The 18,772-nt window shown below is 42.0% G+C and overlaps 2 protein-coding genes across 2 annotated transcripts; both read right to left on the bottom strand.

The window, feature by feature from the left end:
• Window positions 1-4,827: 4,827 nt before the first annotated feature.
• LOC134571017 (tripartite motif-containing protein 72-like) lies at window positions 4,828-6,399 on the bottom strand. Its single transcript, XM_063429051.1, has 2 exons — window positions 6,284-6,399; window positions 4,828-5,753 (listed from the first exon to the last, which is right to left on the bottom strand). The coding sequence occupies exons 1-2, from the start codon at window positions 6,303-6,305 to the stop codon at window positions 5,194-5,196; spliced, it is 582 nt and encodes a 193-aa protein (XP_063285121.1). The 5' UTR covers window positions 6,306-6,399; the 3' UTR covers window positions 4,828-5,193.
• Window positions 6,302-18,224, bottom strand: LOC134571018 (tripartite motif-containing protein 72-like). Its single transcript, XM_063429052.1, has 3 exons — window positions 18,129-18,224; window positions 8,475-8,859; window positions 6,302-6,399 (listed from the first exon to the last, which is right to left on the bottom strand). The coding sequence occupies exons 2-3, from the start codon at window positions 8,856-8,858 to the stop codon at window positions 6,379-6,381; spliced, it is 405 nt and encodes a 134-aa protein (XP_063285122.1). The 5' UTR covers window position 8,859; window positions 18,129-18,224; the 3' UTR covers window positions 6,302-6,378.
• Window positions 18,225-18,772: the final 548 nt, after the last annotated feature.

Below are 18,772 nucleotides of genomic sequence, written 5' to 3'. Positions count from 1 at the left end.
GGATATTGATACCTTAGAGAGAGTTCAAAGAAGGGCTACTAAACTGGTTCATGGATTGCAGGATAAAACTTACCAGGAAAGGTTAAAGGATCTAAACATGTATAGCTTGGAGGAAAGACGAGACAGGGGGGATATGATAGAAACATTTAAATACATAAAGGGAATCAACACAGTAAAGGAGGAGACTATATTTAAAAGAAGAAAAACAACCACAACAAGAGGACATAGTCTAAAATTGGAGGGACAAAGGTTTAAAAATAATATCAGGAAGTATTGCTTTACTGAGAGGGTAGTGGATGCATGGAATAGCCTTCCAGCTGAAGTGGTAGAGGTTAACACCGTAAAGGAGTTTAAGCATGCGTGGGATAGGCATAAGGCTATCCTAATTATAAGATAAGGCCAGGGACTAATGAAAGTATTTAGAAAATTGAGACGACTAGATGGGCCTGTGACGGAACTATGAATCCTGTCTGGACACCCTTAATAATAATACAGCTGGACATACAAAGGACCAAATTGCTTGTTACATGTGAATCACTATTACCCAAGAATGAATCCGAATCACTATTACCCAAGAACGAATCCAAATCACCGAACACCGGACCACCCTGGTGTGCAATTAAGTGATATTTTACCTCCCAGCTCTATTTCAGCCTTTCGCATGGTTTAGCACGGATCCTTTGTGTTAAGCATAGGTGGCCGCCATTTCGGGACTTTACACGTGTTCGCGGCCATCTTACGCACGAACAGCGGTGTTTGCCAGCAATCACCTGGAACTAAAAACGGATTCGTGCTGAAACTATCGACCGGCCATTCGGTAGAAAGACTACACCTTACATGGGGATTCCGGCGAACACCGAGATATCGGTGGATGGCAAGGGTTTCATGGGGTTTTAATGCACGAACAGAGACCGACCGCAAGGCCAAAACTTGTGGAACTATTTTCGGCTAGAAAGTCTGTGCAGTCGGTCAAAACTTCAAAGATCCATAACTCCCGAACCCTTTAACCGAATGAGCTGGATTTTGGATATGTGGTTCCCCTGAACCAGGGCTATCTGGGGATACTGGATTTAAAGATGTACCCCATGTTTTTGGGGTGCATCCAGAACTTGGGTAAAATTGTGTGTGTGTTAATTATGTTAAAGGTTTATCTGAGGGGAGGAGACGTGGGGGTTGTACCATGTATGTGATTGGTTATTGTGGTAATTATGTAAGTGTAGCCCTTTCCAGGGCAGTATTGCATAAAAGGAGACCCCTGTCAATAAACCTCAGTTCTGCTTGACCTTTCAAAACGTAGCCTCTTCTCGTTCTTGGAGGGGATTTATTGTACCATTACGCTGTTCCAGTTTACAGCTATGCCTGACTCTACCCTTGGATTTCGTGGATGGGATTAAGAGCTCCATTACTACACAGCAGCTTGCCAGGAAAAGGACGTCCCCAACGGCTGATACCCCCTTACTACCTGGGTAGCCGTTACAGGGCCGAATGGTTCTTAACTGCCGTCACATTCTATTCTTTTTTTTTTTGTAAATACAATTTTTATTCGTGATAACAAGGTTGAGCAATAACCATGGGACTCGCTGGTCCCCATCAGTGTAAAACATATCATATAACATGCACAACCTGTGCGGAAACAAAGTTATGCAACATTGAGTGTTTGTCCGAGCTTGCATGACCTTTGCTTAGTCTGATTCATGAAGGTCTTGTAACATTTGTAATTGCCATATGTGCATTTAGCGAGTGCGCCCTTTGTCAGGGACGAGCAGCTTCAAGACCATACCTCCCAATTCACCTGTGCAGGAGTAGTTTTTCCCCCTTTCTCTCTTTTTCTATCCCCTCTCTCTCTTCTTTCCCTCTTCTCTCTTTCTTCCCTTCTCTCCTTTTCCCCTCCCTCCTTTCTCCCTTCCCTATGTTAATGCAAATGGTTATACGGGCTCACAGGCCCACAATGTTGACGGGCACGCAGGTCCCAAGTATCGTAAGTTAATTTAACTTTAAGACATTTCTCCTGGAAGAAGAGCTTAGCCATTTATTTACGTAACTGACTGTTTCCGTTTTGCTAGAGTTGTGTGTTCTAGTGTTTTTGGAGCTTGTGAGTGTGGAACGCTTTAGTACTATGCGTCGTGCGTGTATCTGCTTGAGGTAGGTCCCTCAGTGTTCGTACTTTGCCCTATAGTCTATCCTTTGTCCCCGCCCGTGGGAGTAACTTGGCAAATATCTATGAAGTCGTGAGTGGGTTTGTGTTATGTGGAGCCGGATAGCCTCCTTGGTCGTTTGGGGTCTGTTGCGTTTGGGTCTCTGGGATATGTCTCATGTTGAGCTTGTCTCCGTTCCCTTACCCTATGTCTGGTGTGTTTCCAGTTGTTGCGTCTAAGCGTACGTATCGTCTCAGGTTTTTACTGTTTGCGGTTGGGTGTTTATCGCTGTCGGAAGCTCCCTTCTGGGGTTGAATCAGATTCACTCAGGCTTTATTGTTTTAGGTTTCGTCGTCTCTGTGACATAAGTCTATTTATTTATAATTTGCCTGTGATAGTCTGTCTGTGTCTCCGTCCTCTCCCCTTCTCCAAACGGACGGTGTGTAGACCTCTGTTGTGTAGTCCTCCCTTGTCTATTGTTGCTTCATCAGTGTTTATGTGATTGCTCGATTTGAATTTGTGTGTAGGTGTTTGTTTACGTGTCCTGGATATATGACACGTTTCACAGATCTCGGTACCTCCCGGCCGCAGCCGCCCCGGACACTTATTAGACTGACTTCGGCATTGGCCCACGAGGTTGTGAATGTATGTGGTGAGAAAGAAGAAGAAAAAAACAGGGGGTGGGGGGAAGGAGGGAGTGGGAGGGCGAGATACGTTGCAGCACCCCTGGGTCCACTCGGGTCTCGAGGGATTGCGCTGTGTCTTCCTACGTTCTGTTTTGTGAAATATAAGTGTACCATGGTCTCCATAGTTCCGTGTGTTTCTCGCTTTTTCCTATCAGTTCTGCGTATCTTGCCTCCGCTGAGTGGATCTCCTCGATTCTCTGTAGCCATTCTGCTTTAGTGGGTGGTTGCATCTGCTTCCATCGGGTCGGGATTAGTGCCTTAGCTGCGTTGCGCAGGTGTCGTAATATCGATCTCTTATATTGAAATATTGTGTTTTCGGTGAAGTGTAGGAGCGCCGCTTCTATTGTGGTCACATTCTATTCTATTGCCTGTTTATTAAAGGACCACTCTAGGCACCCAGACCACTTCAGCTTAATGAGGTGGTCTGGGTGCCAGGTCCTTCTAGGGTTAACCCATTTTTTCATAAACATAGCAGTTTCAGAGAAACTGCTATGTTTGTGAATGGGTTAAGCCTTCCCCCTATGTCCTCTAGTGGCTGTCTCATTGACAGCCGCTAGAGGCGCTTGCGTGCTTCTCACTGTGATTTTCACAGTGAGAGCACGCCAGCGTCCATAGGAAAGCATTGAGAATGCTTTCCTATGTGACCGGCTGAATGCGCGCGCAGCTCTTGCCGCGCGTGCGCATTCAGCCGACGGGGAGGAGAAGAGGCGGATCGGAGGAGGAGAGCAGGGGAGATCTCTCCGCCCAGCGCTGGAAAAAAGGTAAGTTTTTACCCCTTTCCCCTTTCCAGAGCCGGGCGGGAGTGGGTCCCTGAGGGTGGGGGCACCCTCAGGGCACTCTAGGGCCAGGAAAACGAGTATGCTTTCCTGGCACTAGAGTGGTCCTTTAATACTAAATATGTTTTACTTAGTATTAGTAACATTGTCTGAAGGGCCAAAATTACAAAAAGGAAGGACTTCTCTTTCCTTCAGCCTCTTTGTAGATAGCTATCAACTAAACTCCTTCCTAATATTGTACCCTTAAATATGGCAAAGGTACCAATTTAGGGAGATATTTACTAAACGGCTGCAAAATGCAGCCAAGGATCCGCAACATCAGAATTTAGGGAGTCAAAATGAAAATAATGGCTGAATCTTGTCCTAAAATGTATGAACAAACGGACGAAATTTGGTACGGCGGAAACACATTTTTTTATTTATACATTTGGACGAAATGAAAATTTTGATGGCACCCAAATCTGTTGAATTTTTGGCAATACACACAATGAAATTATTTAATAGGAGTTTATTCTCGAAATACTGACTTTAACTGAATTATAAATCAAACAGTAAAACTGAGGATAAAACAAATGATTTAGGAAGACACAAAACCTTTCTTCACATCTCACTTTCTGGTCTCATTCCTTTTCACAATGCATTACTGCAGCGCTGCGGAGTAGGTTGGAGATATATAAATATTATTAATAATGATATTTTAACAGATATAAGGTATTGTGCTCTGAGGTGGGCTGCAGGGGTGGCTAACTGTGGCACTGTCTAATAAATGCCATGACGCCCATTGCCCAGTCACACCGTGCCACGAATAGCCACTGGAGTGCCTCTTTGTAATCCCTGATCACAAATGGGACACATGCTAGTAATGTGTTTTATATTTTTTGTGCCATATTTCGATTGATTATATTAGGAATTCTGTCTAAACCCTTCAATAATTCAGCGATAAAATAAATACCGATAAAATAACAGGGAACAAAGCGGAGACAGCTGGGATCAGACACCGTAAAATATCAGATATCAATATCAGCAAATTTCCAGGAACAGATCGCCGGCGTCCACAGGGCCAGGTCTTTCTAATTCTATGGTAAAAGAAATTTGCAGATTAGGAGCTTTCCCCCAAGTTGTAGTGTTATTTAGGGAAGCCGGCATGTTGTAAGTAAAGGAATATGTGACGATATCTTATGATAAGACCTAGAGCAATCACCTAGAATAGAGACCCTTAAAAAACTGACTACAAGACAATGCATTTAATTTCATTTATTGCAAACAAATTGTGATGAGAAAATACATTTATTGTAGGATAAGGTTTACCAGTGACAATGTGCATGGTGCTCTATACAATGTTGCTAAGGTTCTACATACTATGGTGCTTGCAAATTTGAAGAGTGATGCAGACTACGGCGCTCACTCCAGTCCTGTTATTAATAAAGGGTTACATATTAGACTTTGTGGAGACCAAGCAATTCTTCAGAACATAAAGCAGGTCTGATAAGCAATTTATTTTTCAACTCCTTACTTTTCCATTGTTAAAAAAAACCCAAAACATTCCAACCTCTCCTTGACAAACCTCAATTCCTAAGGCCATTAATGCTTATGTGATTAAGACTGAGGTGCAAAGATCTTTAACGGCTGGGCATTTTTCCCCCAGTCGTGCCAGCAGACATCGAAGAACGGATAGAGTTGGCCAGAAAATCTATCGTGAAAGGTGTACATCAGTTTCACATTGTCTTCGTCATCTGAATCAAAGAACGACACCACACCATCAGAGAAACGAAGGTAGATTCCTATTTTCTTTGGCTGGCCATCCACACAGAGAACCCGTTTCTCATTTTGCTCAGCATGAGCCATGTAGACTTTCCCTTCCTTGCAGCCCGCAATCCAGAAGCCGTTTGAAGGACTTACATGGAGATTTCCTTTGCGGTTCGCTGTCTCTGAAATCAGGCCCAGTGACCACCTTGGTTTATCTTCCACCAGGACCTCCCAGTAGTGTTCTCCTTCGGTGAAGCTTTCTTTGGACACTAGGCAGTTGGCTTTGTCAAATCGAGTTGGCTCATCAGATACTGCCTGTTTGTGCTCGGAGCACACTACTGATTTTCCATCTGCAGAAATGACTAGGTTCTGTTGAGCTGATTCTGGGTCGAATGTGAGGTTTTCCAGAGCTGGAACATTAGGTAGGTTACAAAAAGAGAGAAAGATGAATTAGCTGGCGATGGCTAGACAGACATTGGTCCTGGCTAACTTCAGTAGACAGTGAGCCATATTGCTTGAGCCTACCTATTTGGAGTATATTTTATAGACATCATAAGAGAAATGTGTTTGTTTGTTTTTAAATTCATCTCATAAAATTTTCCACACATTATAGAGCTTCGTTTATGTAATTTCTCTCTTTTATAAGTGACAGATAACGCTAGAATTGTGTCTTAGGGCATCTGAGATTTAAAAACTGCCATAGAAACGCAGAATAATGCAACCATAAATAGTGAAAAAAATATATGTTTTGGTAAATTTTTCTCCATACATCTTTATACACAGGTTTGGTTGAGTTTGTTAAAAAGGAATTTGAAATGGTGGAAGACTAAAGCGGAACTTAGTATGTAATCCATGTAAACCCACCTCAAACCTTTCATTCTAACTCTCACACTCATACCCTCTACCATCCTTACACTCACCCTCTAAAACTCATGCTAACCTGGTAGCAATGCTCTGAACATTTTCCTCCAGACCTGGAACTTAAACTCGGAAATGATGGGAAGCTGGATGTCGAGACGCCCATGAGGGGGAGATTCAGACAAGATTTTGCCCAATCTAATAAAAGCAATAGAGATGTAAAGCTGTAAACTTCGTGTAAATTGGCGTTTGAATCACATGTGAATGTGAAGGTTAGCAGGCATTCTATCTAGAAGGATCTGCACGGAGTGAGACATGAAATAGAAGGGTCCATGCAGGGATAGCAAGGCAGAAAGATGGTGTGAAGATCTTGCTTAGACTATTATAAAAAGCAACAAAGATGTAAAACTGGAACCTTGGTAGAACCTGGAGTATTCAGCTGATACCTATGTGTACATGGAGTTTGTGTTCTATACAGGAGCCCTACAGAGGGTGGGACAGGATATGGAAGGGTCCGTGCTGAGATAGTAGAATCGTACAGTGGAGATAGACCATAGCGATTAAGAAAACAAAAATAATTTTACCTGGATACAACACCGCCTATTTTCTAGGGAAAATAAAAAAGTGGTGTAAGTTTTTTTGACAAGTAAACATGGGGGTTTCCATTGATTTGTATAGTTACACGAGACCCTCAAATTCTAGATAAAACTCACCCTGAGGAACTCTGTTTGTTCTTGTTCTTCCACATCTTTCAGAACTCCTTCCATCTGCTGGAGTTGCTTCAGATAATGCGCCATGGTCTTCCTCTCACCCACCAGAGCAGCGGTCACCGAATGTTCTGCTTTATCTGCCTCCTGAGCCAGTGACTTTTCCGTCACATCGAGGATTGACCTCATTATGTTCAGCTGTTCTCTCATGCAGATCTTAAACCGGGACACAGTATCCTGTGGAAAGAGCATCGGATGGATGTGCATAAAGAATTTGAGACATTTTTAGGGTGAGCTGCTTGGGATATTTTGAAAGGAAATTAGCAGGATTTAGGTATATGAAAGTTTAGATATTACCCATCTGATTTTGGTCACAAAAAGGTACCAGAACATGACATGGGGTTAAATCTGGTGGAATAGAATTTGGGAACTTCTTAAAATGTGGTTTCACACTAACCTGCTGCACCTCAGCCACCTGTCTATCCAGCAAGTCCACTGTCTTCTCCGTTTTTAACCGTGCCTCCTGCAGGTGAACTTTCTGTTGCGACAGGTGCGTCTAGAAGTAAGGAAAGAGTAAAGAGTAAAAAATATTAACCAATGTCCGTCAATGCTAATGTCACTATGTAATGGGTTTATGTGAAGTAAATGAGGGGATATTGATGTAATTGGATACATTTGCTTTCTGTACAGTTGTATTGCATCACAAAGGCTAACACTTGGCTAATGTGGATTTTTATAATCTGGATTAATAAAGATGTACTACATCAAACCTTACAATAAATGGACCACAATTATATTTAAACCCTTAAGGACCAATAGTGGGTTTAGTTGTATTGATCTGTTTTATAACAGTGTGTTGAGCTATGTTGTGTAATATGGGGTTGTGTCAAGTTCTATGTATGAGTTTTGTGGAAGTGTCATTTGTGGTGTGTTGTATAATGCAGAGTTGTGATGTGCTGGGTTGTATTGAGTTGTATTGTTAATGTTGTGTTATGTTGAGCTGGCTTGCATAATGTTGGATTGTGTTGACCTTTATTTACAATGAAGGGCTGGGTTGATTGTATTGTATAATATAGGGTTGTGTTGAGTTGTATCATACATGGTTGTTTAACTGTATTGTATAGTACAGAGTTGTGTTGAGCTGTGCTATGTCACACAAAGTTGTGTTAAACAATATTGTACATTATAGGGTTGTGTTGCGTTGTTTTTTATAATACAGGGTTGTGTTGAACGATATTGTACATTATAGGCTTGTGTTGCATTGTTACTATAATTCAGGGTTGTGTTGAACGATATTGTATATTATAGGGTTGTGTTGCGTTGTTTTTTATAATACAGGGTTGTGTTGAGCTGTATTATACACGGTTGTTTAACTATATTGTATAGTACAGAGTTGTGTTGAGCTGTGCTGTATCATGCAGAGTTGTGTTGAATGATATTGTATATTCTATGGTTGTTTTATGCTGTGCTGCATTTTATAACACATTTAGAACCAGCTATGTTGTTTTGTACCTGGCCACGCAGACTTGTGTTGAGTAATGTGTAATGGCGCAAGTAGAATACTACCTTCATCTTGCTGTAGGCCTCGGAAGCTGTGATATTATTGTGACCCTTGTGCTTGCCAAGTGATGCACACACACCACAGATGAGCTCCTTGTCCCATTCACAGAAAACACTCAATGGGACCGAATGTTCGAGGCAGTGGACTTGAGGGACCTTCTTGAATTTTTCCACCAGATTCTCCAGCTGACGGTTGATATGAAGGGTCTCAGGTCGAGAAGGAGCCTGGCATGTTGGGCACAGTGTAGATCCATTTTCACCTTGGTTCTTAGGGGCCCCAGTCAAGCAGCTTTGGCAGAAAGTATGACCACATTCAGGGGTGATAGGGGATCGGAAGAGTTCAAGGCATAGTTGGCACGTGAGATCCTTTTGCATATCCTGCATCAACATTCTGAAAGATACACAAGAACTTACTGAACACTGATTTGATGAACTTCACTCTAATTTTTAAAATATTTAGATATTCAATACCAACTGATGGCCATTGCTCATTGAATGGATGACCAGTACTCTTAACAGTAAAACAAAATAGATAGCCAAGTAATAATGTTTAGGAATGGACAAGGTCCATGAGAAGAAAAGGAGGTTAAAAAAAGAAGAGAGAAGGAGGGGGACATGTAAAATTTTTTTGTTTTGTAGAAGAGGGGAGGATAGATAGATAGATAGAAAGAAAGAAAGAAATGGGTAATGGGGCAAGGCAGGTTTATTACCTGAATGATGTATTGAGGAGAATTCAGAAAGGAATTTTATGTTACAATTGTTGACTTGTAATTATTGAAAACATTTCTCCATCTCAGTTATTTTTTTTAGCTTGGCTACTCTGGCATAAAATGTGCAATTATTTCACCAATTTCTCACAGAACAATCAAACAAGCAACTTATCCCATTCTTCATGGCTGTCTGTCCGTCCAATAACACAAGTCTCACAAACTGGTTTAGAATATGAGAGAATCAGCTTATTTTATATTATAAACAAAACTGCAATACTGCGAGACATGGAACCAGACATGACTGTAAGATAAGCTATTAATAAGATAATTTTATAGTATAACAAGAACGTAGACGATTTCAGTGTGATATTAATTGAACAGTTTGTAAATAAATTAAAGCATACATAAGGCATTGACTGTTGTATTCACTATACTGAGGAATGTGGAGAGTTGACAAGGGGGTTACAATGTTTATTCCAGAATGTTTGAGCTGCACAAATGAGTGCATTTGAGTGTTTTTTAAGGTTTATTTTAATTTGACTATTTTGATCTAGCGCTTGGAATATACTACTCAATTCTCCACAATTCCCAGTCTGTCTGAGTCTGAGTTTACTGTGAAATTTCATACCAACATGTATCTAATAAAGGTGATCCCCACTCCCCCCCACTCACTTAACCCCTTAAGGACACATGATATGTGTGACATTTAGTTTAAGATATATTTATATATATATATATATATATGAGACTATGCTCGCTACATATCTAATGTCTTTCATTTACCTGAACACTGCGATCCAGAGCCGAAACTGAAAGGGACAGGAATAAACATTTTAAAGAATGCTTTATATGTTAGCAGCTAGTGATTTACCTATACTAATTAATTATTGACAAACTATACAATCAAAGGACTCAGACATAAAGATAAGATTGATTTTACTTTCATTGAGGTCCAAAGGCTGATTCTGTCATTAACGCTTCCCAAGAGAGGATGCAATATAATGAAATTAAACTCTTAACACTATGGTGCCTCCGGGGGAGAATATGTATCACTTTAATCACACATTGGCAAAACTGGATGCATGAATCACAGTGAATATGCCAAGAATGCACTGTAAAGAAATAAAGGTCCAGGCACTCCTGGGTTCAAAAGAATAGGCACTTTAATGGAACCACAGCAACGTTTCGACCATATAGGTCTTTATCAAGCTTGGTGGAAGCACCTCTTGCAGCCAGGGCCGGCCTTAGGCATTTAGACGCCCTGTGCGAAAATTCAAAAGCTAAAAAAAAATTCAAAGCTATAATGATAGGGCACCTATCACTATAATTTTTAATTTTCAACACATATTTTGGAGAGCTTGTAGTTCCTCTCCAAACACCAGCAACTCCAAATGTTCCATGTGAGATGTAGCTACGTCTAGTTCCTGTAGTCCATGAGTCCCATAAAAGGTATTTAGTCGATTTCGATAGGCCCTCGACTGACCAAGATCCCATGAAAGACTCCACAAGTTCCAAGCTGTCCTGTAGGATCAGCAGATGAGGTTATTCTTGTAAGTTTGTTAGAAGAAACCATGGAAGGAGCAGATGATGGTCTTGAGAGAGATCCAGTAATTCCAGGAACCAAGCTTGACTCTGCCAAGTGGTATGATGAGTATCATGGGGATTCCTGTGATGTGAAGACAATAATGGCATCTAGCCAATCTCTATAAAGTGGGAGCCCAAGGTTGGAGAAATGTATCCACTGCTTCCCATTTTGGGTCCGGAAGGCAGCTGTAGTACTTCGTAGCTTGTGTGTTCGTCCGTGAGGCGAAGAGATCTACGCGGAACAGTCCTCTGACCGTTCTCAGCATGACAAATACTGTGTTGTCCAGTCGCTAATTTTTGCTATCCCGTCAGTGGCAAGAAATACAGTCCGCTTTAAGATTTGTGATCCCTGGAAGAAACTTTGCTCGGAGAGTGAGATTGCGGGGAAGGCAAAATCGGGAAATGGATCTCATTGCCTCTGTCAAGGAACGAGAACGGGCTCCGCCCAGTTAATTAATGTATTGAACCGCTGAGATATTGCCTATGAGGATTTGGAGGCTACCTCAATCGGACATGTCAATGGTTAGTCTGCGGATCGCAAAGGATCCTGCAATCAGTTCCAATCCATTTATGTGAGGGGTAGTCGCTTCCCCTGACCATGGGCCTTGTGTGAAAGTGTGTGCGCAGTGAGTTCCCCAGCTCCAGAAGCTGGCGTCCGACACCACTATGAAATCCGGTTCGGACCCAAAGATGACTCTACCATACCAGGCTAGCATATGTAGGAGCCACCAATGAAGTCCCGTACGCACCTCCTTTTATACCGGTACCCAGTGGTCGTAGGTGTGTCTTTTCCGCAGGTAATGGCCTTTCAGATGTTACATAGCCCCGTAATGTAGGGGTCCTTGGAAGATCACCTGTTTAGTAGAGCAAAGGAGTCCCACTACTCAGGTGAGGAGCCATAGGGGATCAAAGCCCATTGTTTAGTAAGGCAGTATAGGCAGGCAGCAAGAAGAGGGGGTCACCCCCTGTGCGACCGGGTTTAGTGTTCTATATGTAAATGGGGTTGTAGGCCCGTGAAATTGGGAGAAGTGAGCAGTCTCAATACCGTGTTAGGGATTTACACTTATTAAACCCCAATAATGTGGGGACGGTACCATTGAGGGGGTCACCCTCTAGAGTATGCGTTGTATCATAGAGGTGATGTTATCACTGTATGTTTTTCAACGTGTAGTCTATATATGGTGCCAATAAGGGGGTTCACCCCTATTACAGTGCCTACATGGGTTCAGAAGGCTTGGGTGGTCACCCCAGCTTAAGGTGGTGGGTCACCCTTAGAGATCCCTTCGCCACTACTAGGCGGATATATGTATCGCTTGGGGCTCATTCCATCATCAGGGGGGTCACCCCTATAACGATGTGCGTAGCAATTAGTTGGTAAATGCACATATGTTGGGGGGGGTCACCCCAGAAGTAAGGGGGGCCACGGCTATTGGTAATGCCATAGTAGGTGCCCAGTCCGTCTGGAGGTTCACCCAAGACAACATACCATATGCCCTGTTATTTGGGACAGGAGAGAGTATATGAACATATATATATATCCAAAGGCTTGGCACTCACCTTTCCCATGTACAGAGACAATTTTGCACGCTAACCGCGTTTAGTAGATAATTAAAAAAAAAATGAAGTGGGTGCACTCAAGGGATTTTCGTGAAAAAGAAATGGTATTTTTTATTGCATGTTAGCAAAAATTAACACACTGTCCCGATCCCGAAAACAAGGTATTGCAAATGGGGTATGTCCAGTCTTTTTTAGTAGCCACTTTGTCACAAACACTGGCCAAAGTTAGCGTTCATATTTGTGTGTGTGTGAAGAATGCAAAAAAGCTAATATGAACGCCAATTTTGGCCAGTGTTTGTGACTAAGTAGCTACTAAAAAAGACTGGACATTTGCAATACGTTGGGTTGTCTACTTTTGCAAATGGTATGCCATCATGGGGGTAATTCTCATTCCTGGGCTACCATATGGTCTCAAAGGCAGCGTAACCAATCTGGCGAATTTCAATGTCAAAAAACTGAAATGCAAGCGTTATAATTGACGCTGTAACTTTTGTAAAACACCATAAAACCTGTACATGGGGGGTACTGTTATACTTGGGAGACTTCGCTGAACACAAATATTAGTGTTTCAAAGGAGTAAAACATATCACAACAATTATATCGTCAGTGTAGTTGCCATTTGTGTGTGAAAAATGCAAAAAACTTCACTTTCACTGACGATATCAGTGAATTTTTTAGTTTTGTTGAGAGGGAATATAGACATGGGATAGACATAGCATATAAAATGTAAGCTTTTCCTTCTGTCTGTGATGGTTGTGTAAGATAGTGTTCTACATGTGTGGTGCATGCTAGGCAAACTAGAAGTTTAGTATCTGTAGTGAGATGTGTGATACAAGCATGATGTTGAAGAGAAAACATGGGTCAATATCTGACTATACTATGTGGCATCGCTTGAGAGAGTACATGTTTTATAAGGACTGATTTGCTACTTATGTACTCGGCAAAATAACTCTTATAGACAATGCTAGGTAGCTGATAAACCTGTGAAACCTTCTAGTATGCTATAAACTTAGAAAAAATAAACATGCTTTGCTTGTTAGAAGCTGAGTCAATGGTGGAGATGGTCACTGTGGTCTGGGGTTCTTTAGGGTGTCAAACGATGCCTTCTTTCGTTTGGTGGCAGGGGCGTGTCTGTGGATTCTGGCGGTCCGCAGTTGCGCAGGTGTGGGTGAGATTGTCCGTCTAGCCTCGGGCTGGTGTGCAGGCCTGCGTCTCTTGGCTGCATATTTGGCCTTTTCTGCGGCCCGAGCGTTCTCCCTGTTTAGGAGGGTCGGAGGATCTGGCGGTCAGCCTTCGCTTGTGGTGCTTGTGTCTCCGTGCTTGTGGGTGGTGCTTTCGGGCTTTCGGTCCTGTGGTCTGCTGCCCGGGTGGGCCAGGGGGAGTATAACTGGACTGGCTTGGTAGTTTTGCACCTAAGGGTTTCCCTCTGACCTCTCGCCGCCTTCGGTTCCGGTTAGTTGCTGTCTGTGTTTCAAGCCAGTCTGTTTGGGCTGCTAGTTGTCTCTCTCTCAGCGCTTCCCAGAAGCGGTTGAAAATCGGCTCCAGGCGCTGCGAGAGGTCTGGTTGTTTCTCATGTGTCAGCAGCTTGCCCAGCTTGTTCCGTGCTCTATCAGCCGCCATCTTGGGGGTGCCATGTGGAGGACTGTAACTCCGTTGTTTGGGTTCACGCTTGTCTTGTACTCCAGGCTGGCTGCCCCAGACTTGCAGTGAGGACCGGGATAACCCCCTCCGGTACATGGGGGGGGAGGTAGGCAATGAGTGTGCTGAGGGGTCCACTCCACTTTGCCGTCACGGAGAGCGGCCGCCTCTCTCTGGCTTGGTCCCGGGTAGGCCCCATTTGCTTTTGCGGGTTCTCGGGCAGGAAATGTCTCGTTCTTGGTAGCAGTCGATTCCCCTGGGTTTCCCCGTCGTCCCTCATGCTTTCCTGCTGGTGATCGTTCCGGTTTGCGAGGTATTTACCCCCGATTAAGTCGCTTTTTGTTAGGAGATGATGCTCGGTGCGTCTTTCCAGCCTGGCGGTTAGGCGCCGCCCCCAAGAATCTTTTAAATATTTTTTACATTTTTGTTATTTCTTTATTCCGGTGAGTCAAGTACATTAACAAATTATGTAAACAGAAAGTCTTGTACAATCATGGAAATGGAACATAAACTTATACATAGGTGTATGGACAAGGCAGGTGCTCAACATGAACGTGCAGCTTGTAACGTAGGCTTAGGCCGGACAAACCCTGAGGTAAAAACACAGCATGATTCTGTATTACAGTTTCCTGTGATGACACCAATTACCCCAGTACCTATGCCTGGTGTCTACTCATCACCTTACTTCTAGGTGCAGATAGGGGTTATTCCAGGACCATCACTGGGTTGTGGACTCGTCGGGTACTGCCCTATCTGTGAGGTCAACGGGTTTTGCAATAACACCCAGTGCTTAGCTGGGGTAGGCATATTTGAGGAAAAACAGGAGGTATAAAGAAGGTAAAGAAAAGTAAAGAGGAGTAAAGAAAAGTGAAGAATAGCGGATGCATTCCAAACAATGAGTATATCCCTGTGGGGTGCCTAGGTTGAGTGAGTGGGTGGAAGGGGGCCATGGCGTGCAGCACTGCGGGTACCTCTCTTGGAAGTTCATTGTGAGTTTGTACTGGTAATAACTGACCAATGTCCTGGGCCCTTTGGTAGCGGGACAGCGACTAATATCCATGGCCATGTGGATATGGGACTGCAAAGCCTCTGGCACTTAGTGTTGTTGGCAGGTATAGTGTTCTAACCATGTCTCCCATGTGGCCCAAACATTTAACCACTTGATGGATCTATCTGAGCTCATTTTTTCATATTGTCCATTGGTGGTTACCTGTTGAACCACTTCGGCTATTGTGGCGGTGTTTGTGGATTTCCACTTTCTGGCCAGCTGTAAGTTAGCAGCGATCAATATGTGAAAGGCTATAGCCCCTTGGCTTTTGTTCATGTGTGGGAACATAAACAGTAGAAATAACTCTTTGGATGGTCGTAAAGGGATTACTAGAACCTCTGAAATTAGTTTGGCGATCATATTATTTGTTTATTTATTTATTTTTATTTTATTTATAAATTATTTTACCAGGAAGGATACATTGAGATTTCTCTCGTTTTCAAGTATGTCCTGGGTCAACAAATCATTGCATTGTTACAGTAGTGTACAATAAAATACAAAAACAATATTAATACACAATAAATAAAAAATTTAACATAGAACAGGTAGGAAATATATAATCAACCATAACAGGTGCATTCTGTTTTGAGGTATGTAGAGAGGGATCTCTTAAAGGACTTTAGGCTTGGGGAAGATTTTAAATTGTGCGGGAGGTCGTTCCACAATTGCGGTGCTCCGTAGGAGAAGGAGGATCGGGCTGCTTTCTATTTGTATTGAGGTAGACTAAGTAAAGTGCTGGTACTGGGTCCCAGAAGGGCCTAATCTTTGTGCACTCCCACCAAATGTGGAATATTGTTCCCATTTCGGTTGCGCACCTCCAGCATTTGTTTGAAGTATTGGGGATCATATGCGCCAGTCTAGCCGGTGTGGGGTTCCATCTGGTAGCTACTTTCCAAACCAATTCTACATGAGAGATGCATTTTGTGAAGGATTTGTGTTTTGTAAAGGTCCTGGTCCAGGCAGTGTCAGGAATTTCTTGGCCCAGGTCCTTCCCCCATTCATTAGTGTATTTGGGTAATGTGAGTTTCATGTCCCATATCAGTGTATCATAGCAGATTGAGATAAACTTTTTGTCCGGCATGAGACCATTGCACATCTTCTCTATTATGGAAATGTGTTGCACTTTGGACAGTTCAGGTGATCTAGTTTGTTGAACATGTTGTAGTAGGGATTGTAGTTGCAGATATTGCCCACTTGATCCTGTCCCATCTCACCTCATCAGATCTCTCTCCCCTACATAGAGATAAAACATTATAGGTATAGATACATAGAGATAAAACATTATAGGTATAGATACATAGAGATAAAACATTATAGATATATATACATAGAGATAAAACATTATAGATATAGATACATAGAGATAAAACATTATAGATACATAGAGATAAAACATTATAGATATAGATACATAGAGATAAAACATTATAGATATAGATACATAGAGATAAAACATTATAGATATAGATACATAGAGATAAAACATTATAGGTATAGATACATAGAGATAAAACATTATAGATATAGATACATAGAGATAAAACATTATAGGTATAGATACATAGAGATAAAACATTATAGGTATAGATACATAGAGATAAAACATTATAGATATAGATACATAGAGATAAAGCGTTATAGATATAGATACATAGAGATAAAACATTATAGATATAGATACATAGAGATAAAACATTATAGGTATAGATACATAGAGATAAAAGTGTTATAGATATAGATACATAGAGATAAAGCATTATAGATATAGATACATAGAGATAAAACATTATAGAGATAGATACATAGAGATAAAACATTATAGAGATAGATACATAGAGATAACGCGTTATAGATATAGATACATAGAGATAAAACATTATAGATATAGATACATAGAGATAAAACATTATAGATATAGATACATAGAGATAAAACATTATAGATATAGATACATAGAGATAAAACATTATAGATATAGATACATAGAGATAAAACATTATAGATATAGATACATAGAGATAAAACATTATAGATATAGATACATAGAGATAAACATTATAGATATAGATACATAGAGATAAAACATTATAGATATAGATACATAGAGATAAAACATTATAGATATAGATACATAGAGAAATGCGCCCCCACCCGAAATTGTAATACATTTTTTGCTTTTATTGATATCAACAAATTCGTTAGAAGGGCCACCCTGAAGGGGTTCTACATAAATTAAACAAACCAAAACCCTAACATTTCGCTTTCTCCCTCCCCCAATACAGAAAATGGAAAATGCACCAAGCTGAAGCCCACCACCACATTTTACCCCTCAAACTATAAATCAGGTCATTTAGACACTTTGAAAAACTGGTAACTAAAGATCTAAAAAGAATCGCCACTACCAAATCTGACAAATTCAGTTTTACAAAGAAAGAAAAAGAGGCAATAAAAAATCTAAAACATGATGAGGATATTCTAATGAAACCTGCAGATAAAGGGGAGGGTTAGTCATTCTGAAAACAGAAATGTACAGGAAGGAAGCGTTCTCCCGACTCACTGATACAATGGTATACGAACAACAAAAAAACACGCCAGACATTAAAGATATTTTAACAATTTTTGTTAAACAAAGGCCTAGAGCTACAAATCATTAATAAGAACGAGCGCACCCCACTATACCTGCGTAACCCCCTTTCCTGCCCGGCTCCTGGCAGCAAGCCGTACCTAGCAGCAGTTACACCTCCTTCTGTCGCTGACCGGGATCCTGAGCCTCCGCTATAGTTGGGAGATCGGGACACCTTGTTCTGACGCAGTGCCTCCACTCAGTGCAACTTCTATTTATGGGGAACCCACCCCACTGAGTAGATGAGTACCCTCCACTTAATAACTCAGAGACATGAAATAAATACAGACATGGGAATAAACACTGTATTATTGTGGTTAAAGGGATACACATATAACAGCCACATATAACAACGTAGTTCCTGGCTAATGCTGAGTGATGATAAAGTCCCTGATGTAGGAATGATACAGTCACAGGAGTCTTTAGCAGCAGGAATGCAGACAGCAAACTTATCTCAATAACATTAATAACTACATCTGAACAGTTAAACTCCTAGGTACCTGCAGGTAAATTATGTGCACAACGTTGGGGCCCTTAGGTGTAGGTAGCGCTACCCAGGTACAGTAATAAGGGAGAATCCTGAAGCAATCTCTGGAGACAGGACCTTTAAATGACTTCCAGAGAGATCCAGCAGAATGTAGGACCGCGGCAGAACATCAATGGCAATCCTTTCTCTTCCTTCTACAGACAGGATGCAAGACCTCATTCACACCACTCCGGAAGGTTTCACAGAATCTGCAGGAAGCTGAACATTAAATAACAGTCTTCTAATTCTCCTCATTCACACTGCTGCAGAAAGGTCCAGAATCTGCGGGGAGCTGAACATTAAAGGACCACTATAGACACCCAGACCACTTCAGCTGAAAGAAGTGGTCTGGGTGCCAGGTCCAGCTAGTGTTAACCCTGCAGCTGTAAACATAGCAGTTTCAGAGAAAATCACACTGAGAAGACGCTGGACGTCCATAGGAAAGCATTGCTGCGCATGCGCATTCGGCGCTGACGTCGGCATGAGGAGGAGAGTTCCCCAGCGCCGAGGGAGCCCGGCGCTGGAGAAAAGTAAGTGTTTTAACCCCTTCCTGGGGTGGGGGAGACCAAAAGACCCTATAGCGAGTTTGTTTTCCTGGCACTATGGTGGTCCTTTAAA

This window comes from Pelobates fuscus, chromosome 8 (genome assembly GCF_036172605.1).
Source record: "Pelobates fuscus isolate aPelFus1 chromosome 8, aPelFus1.pri, whole genome shotgun sequence".
In the NCBI taxonomy this organism is placed as follows: domain Eukaryota; kingdom Metazoa; phylum Chordata; class Amphibia; order Anura; family Pelobatidae; genus Pelobates; species Pelobates fuscus.
This window is presented reverse-complemented; position numbering and strand designations above follow the sequence as displayed.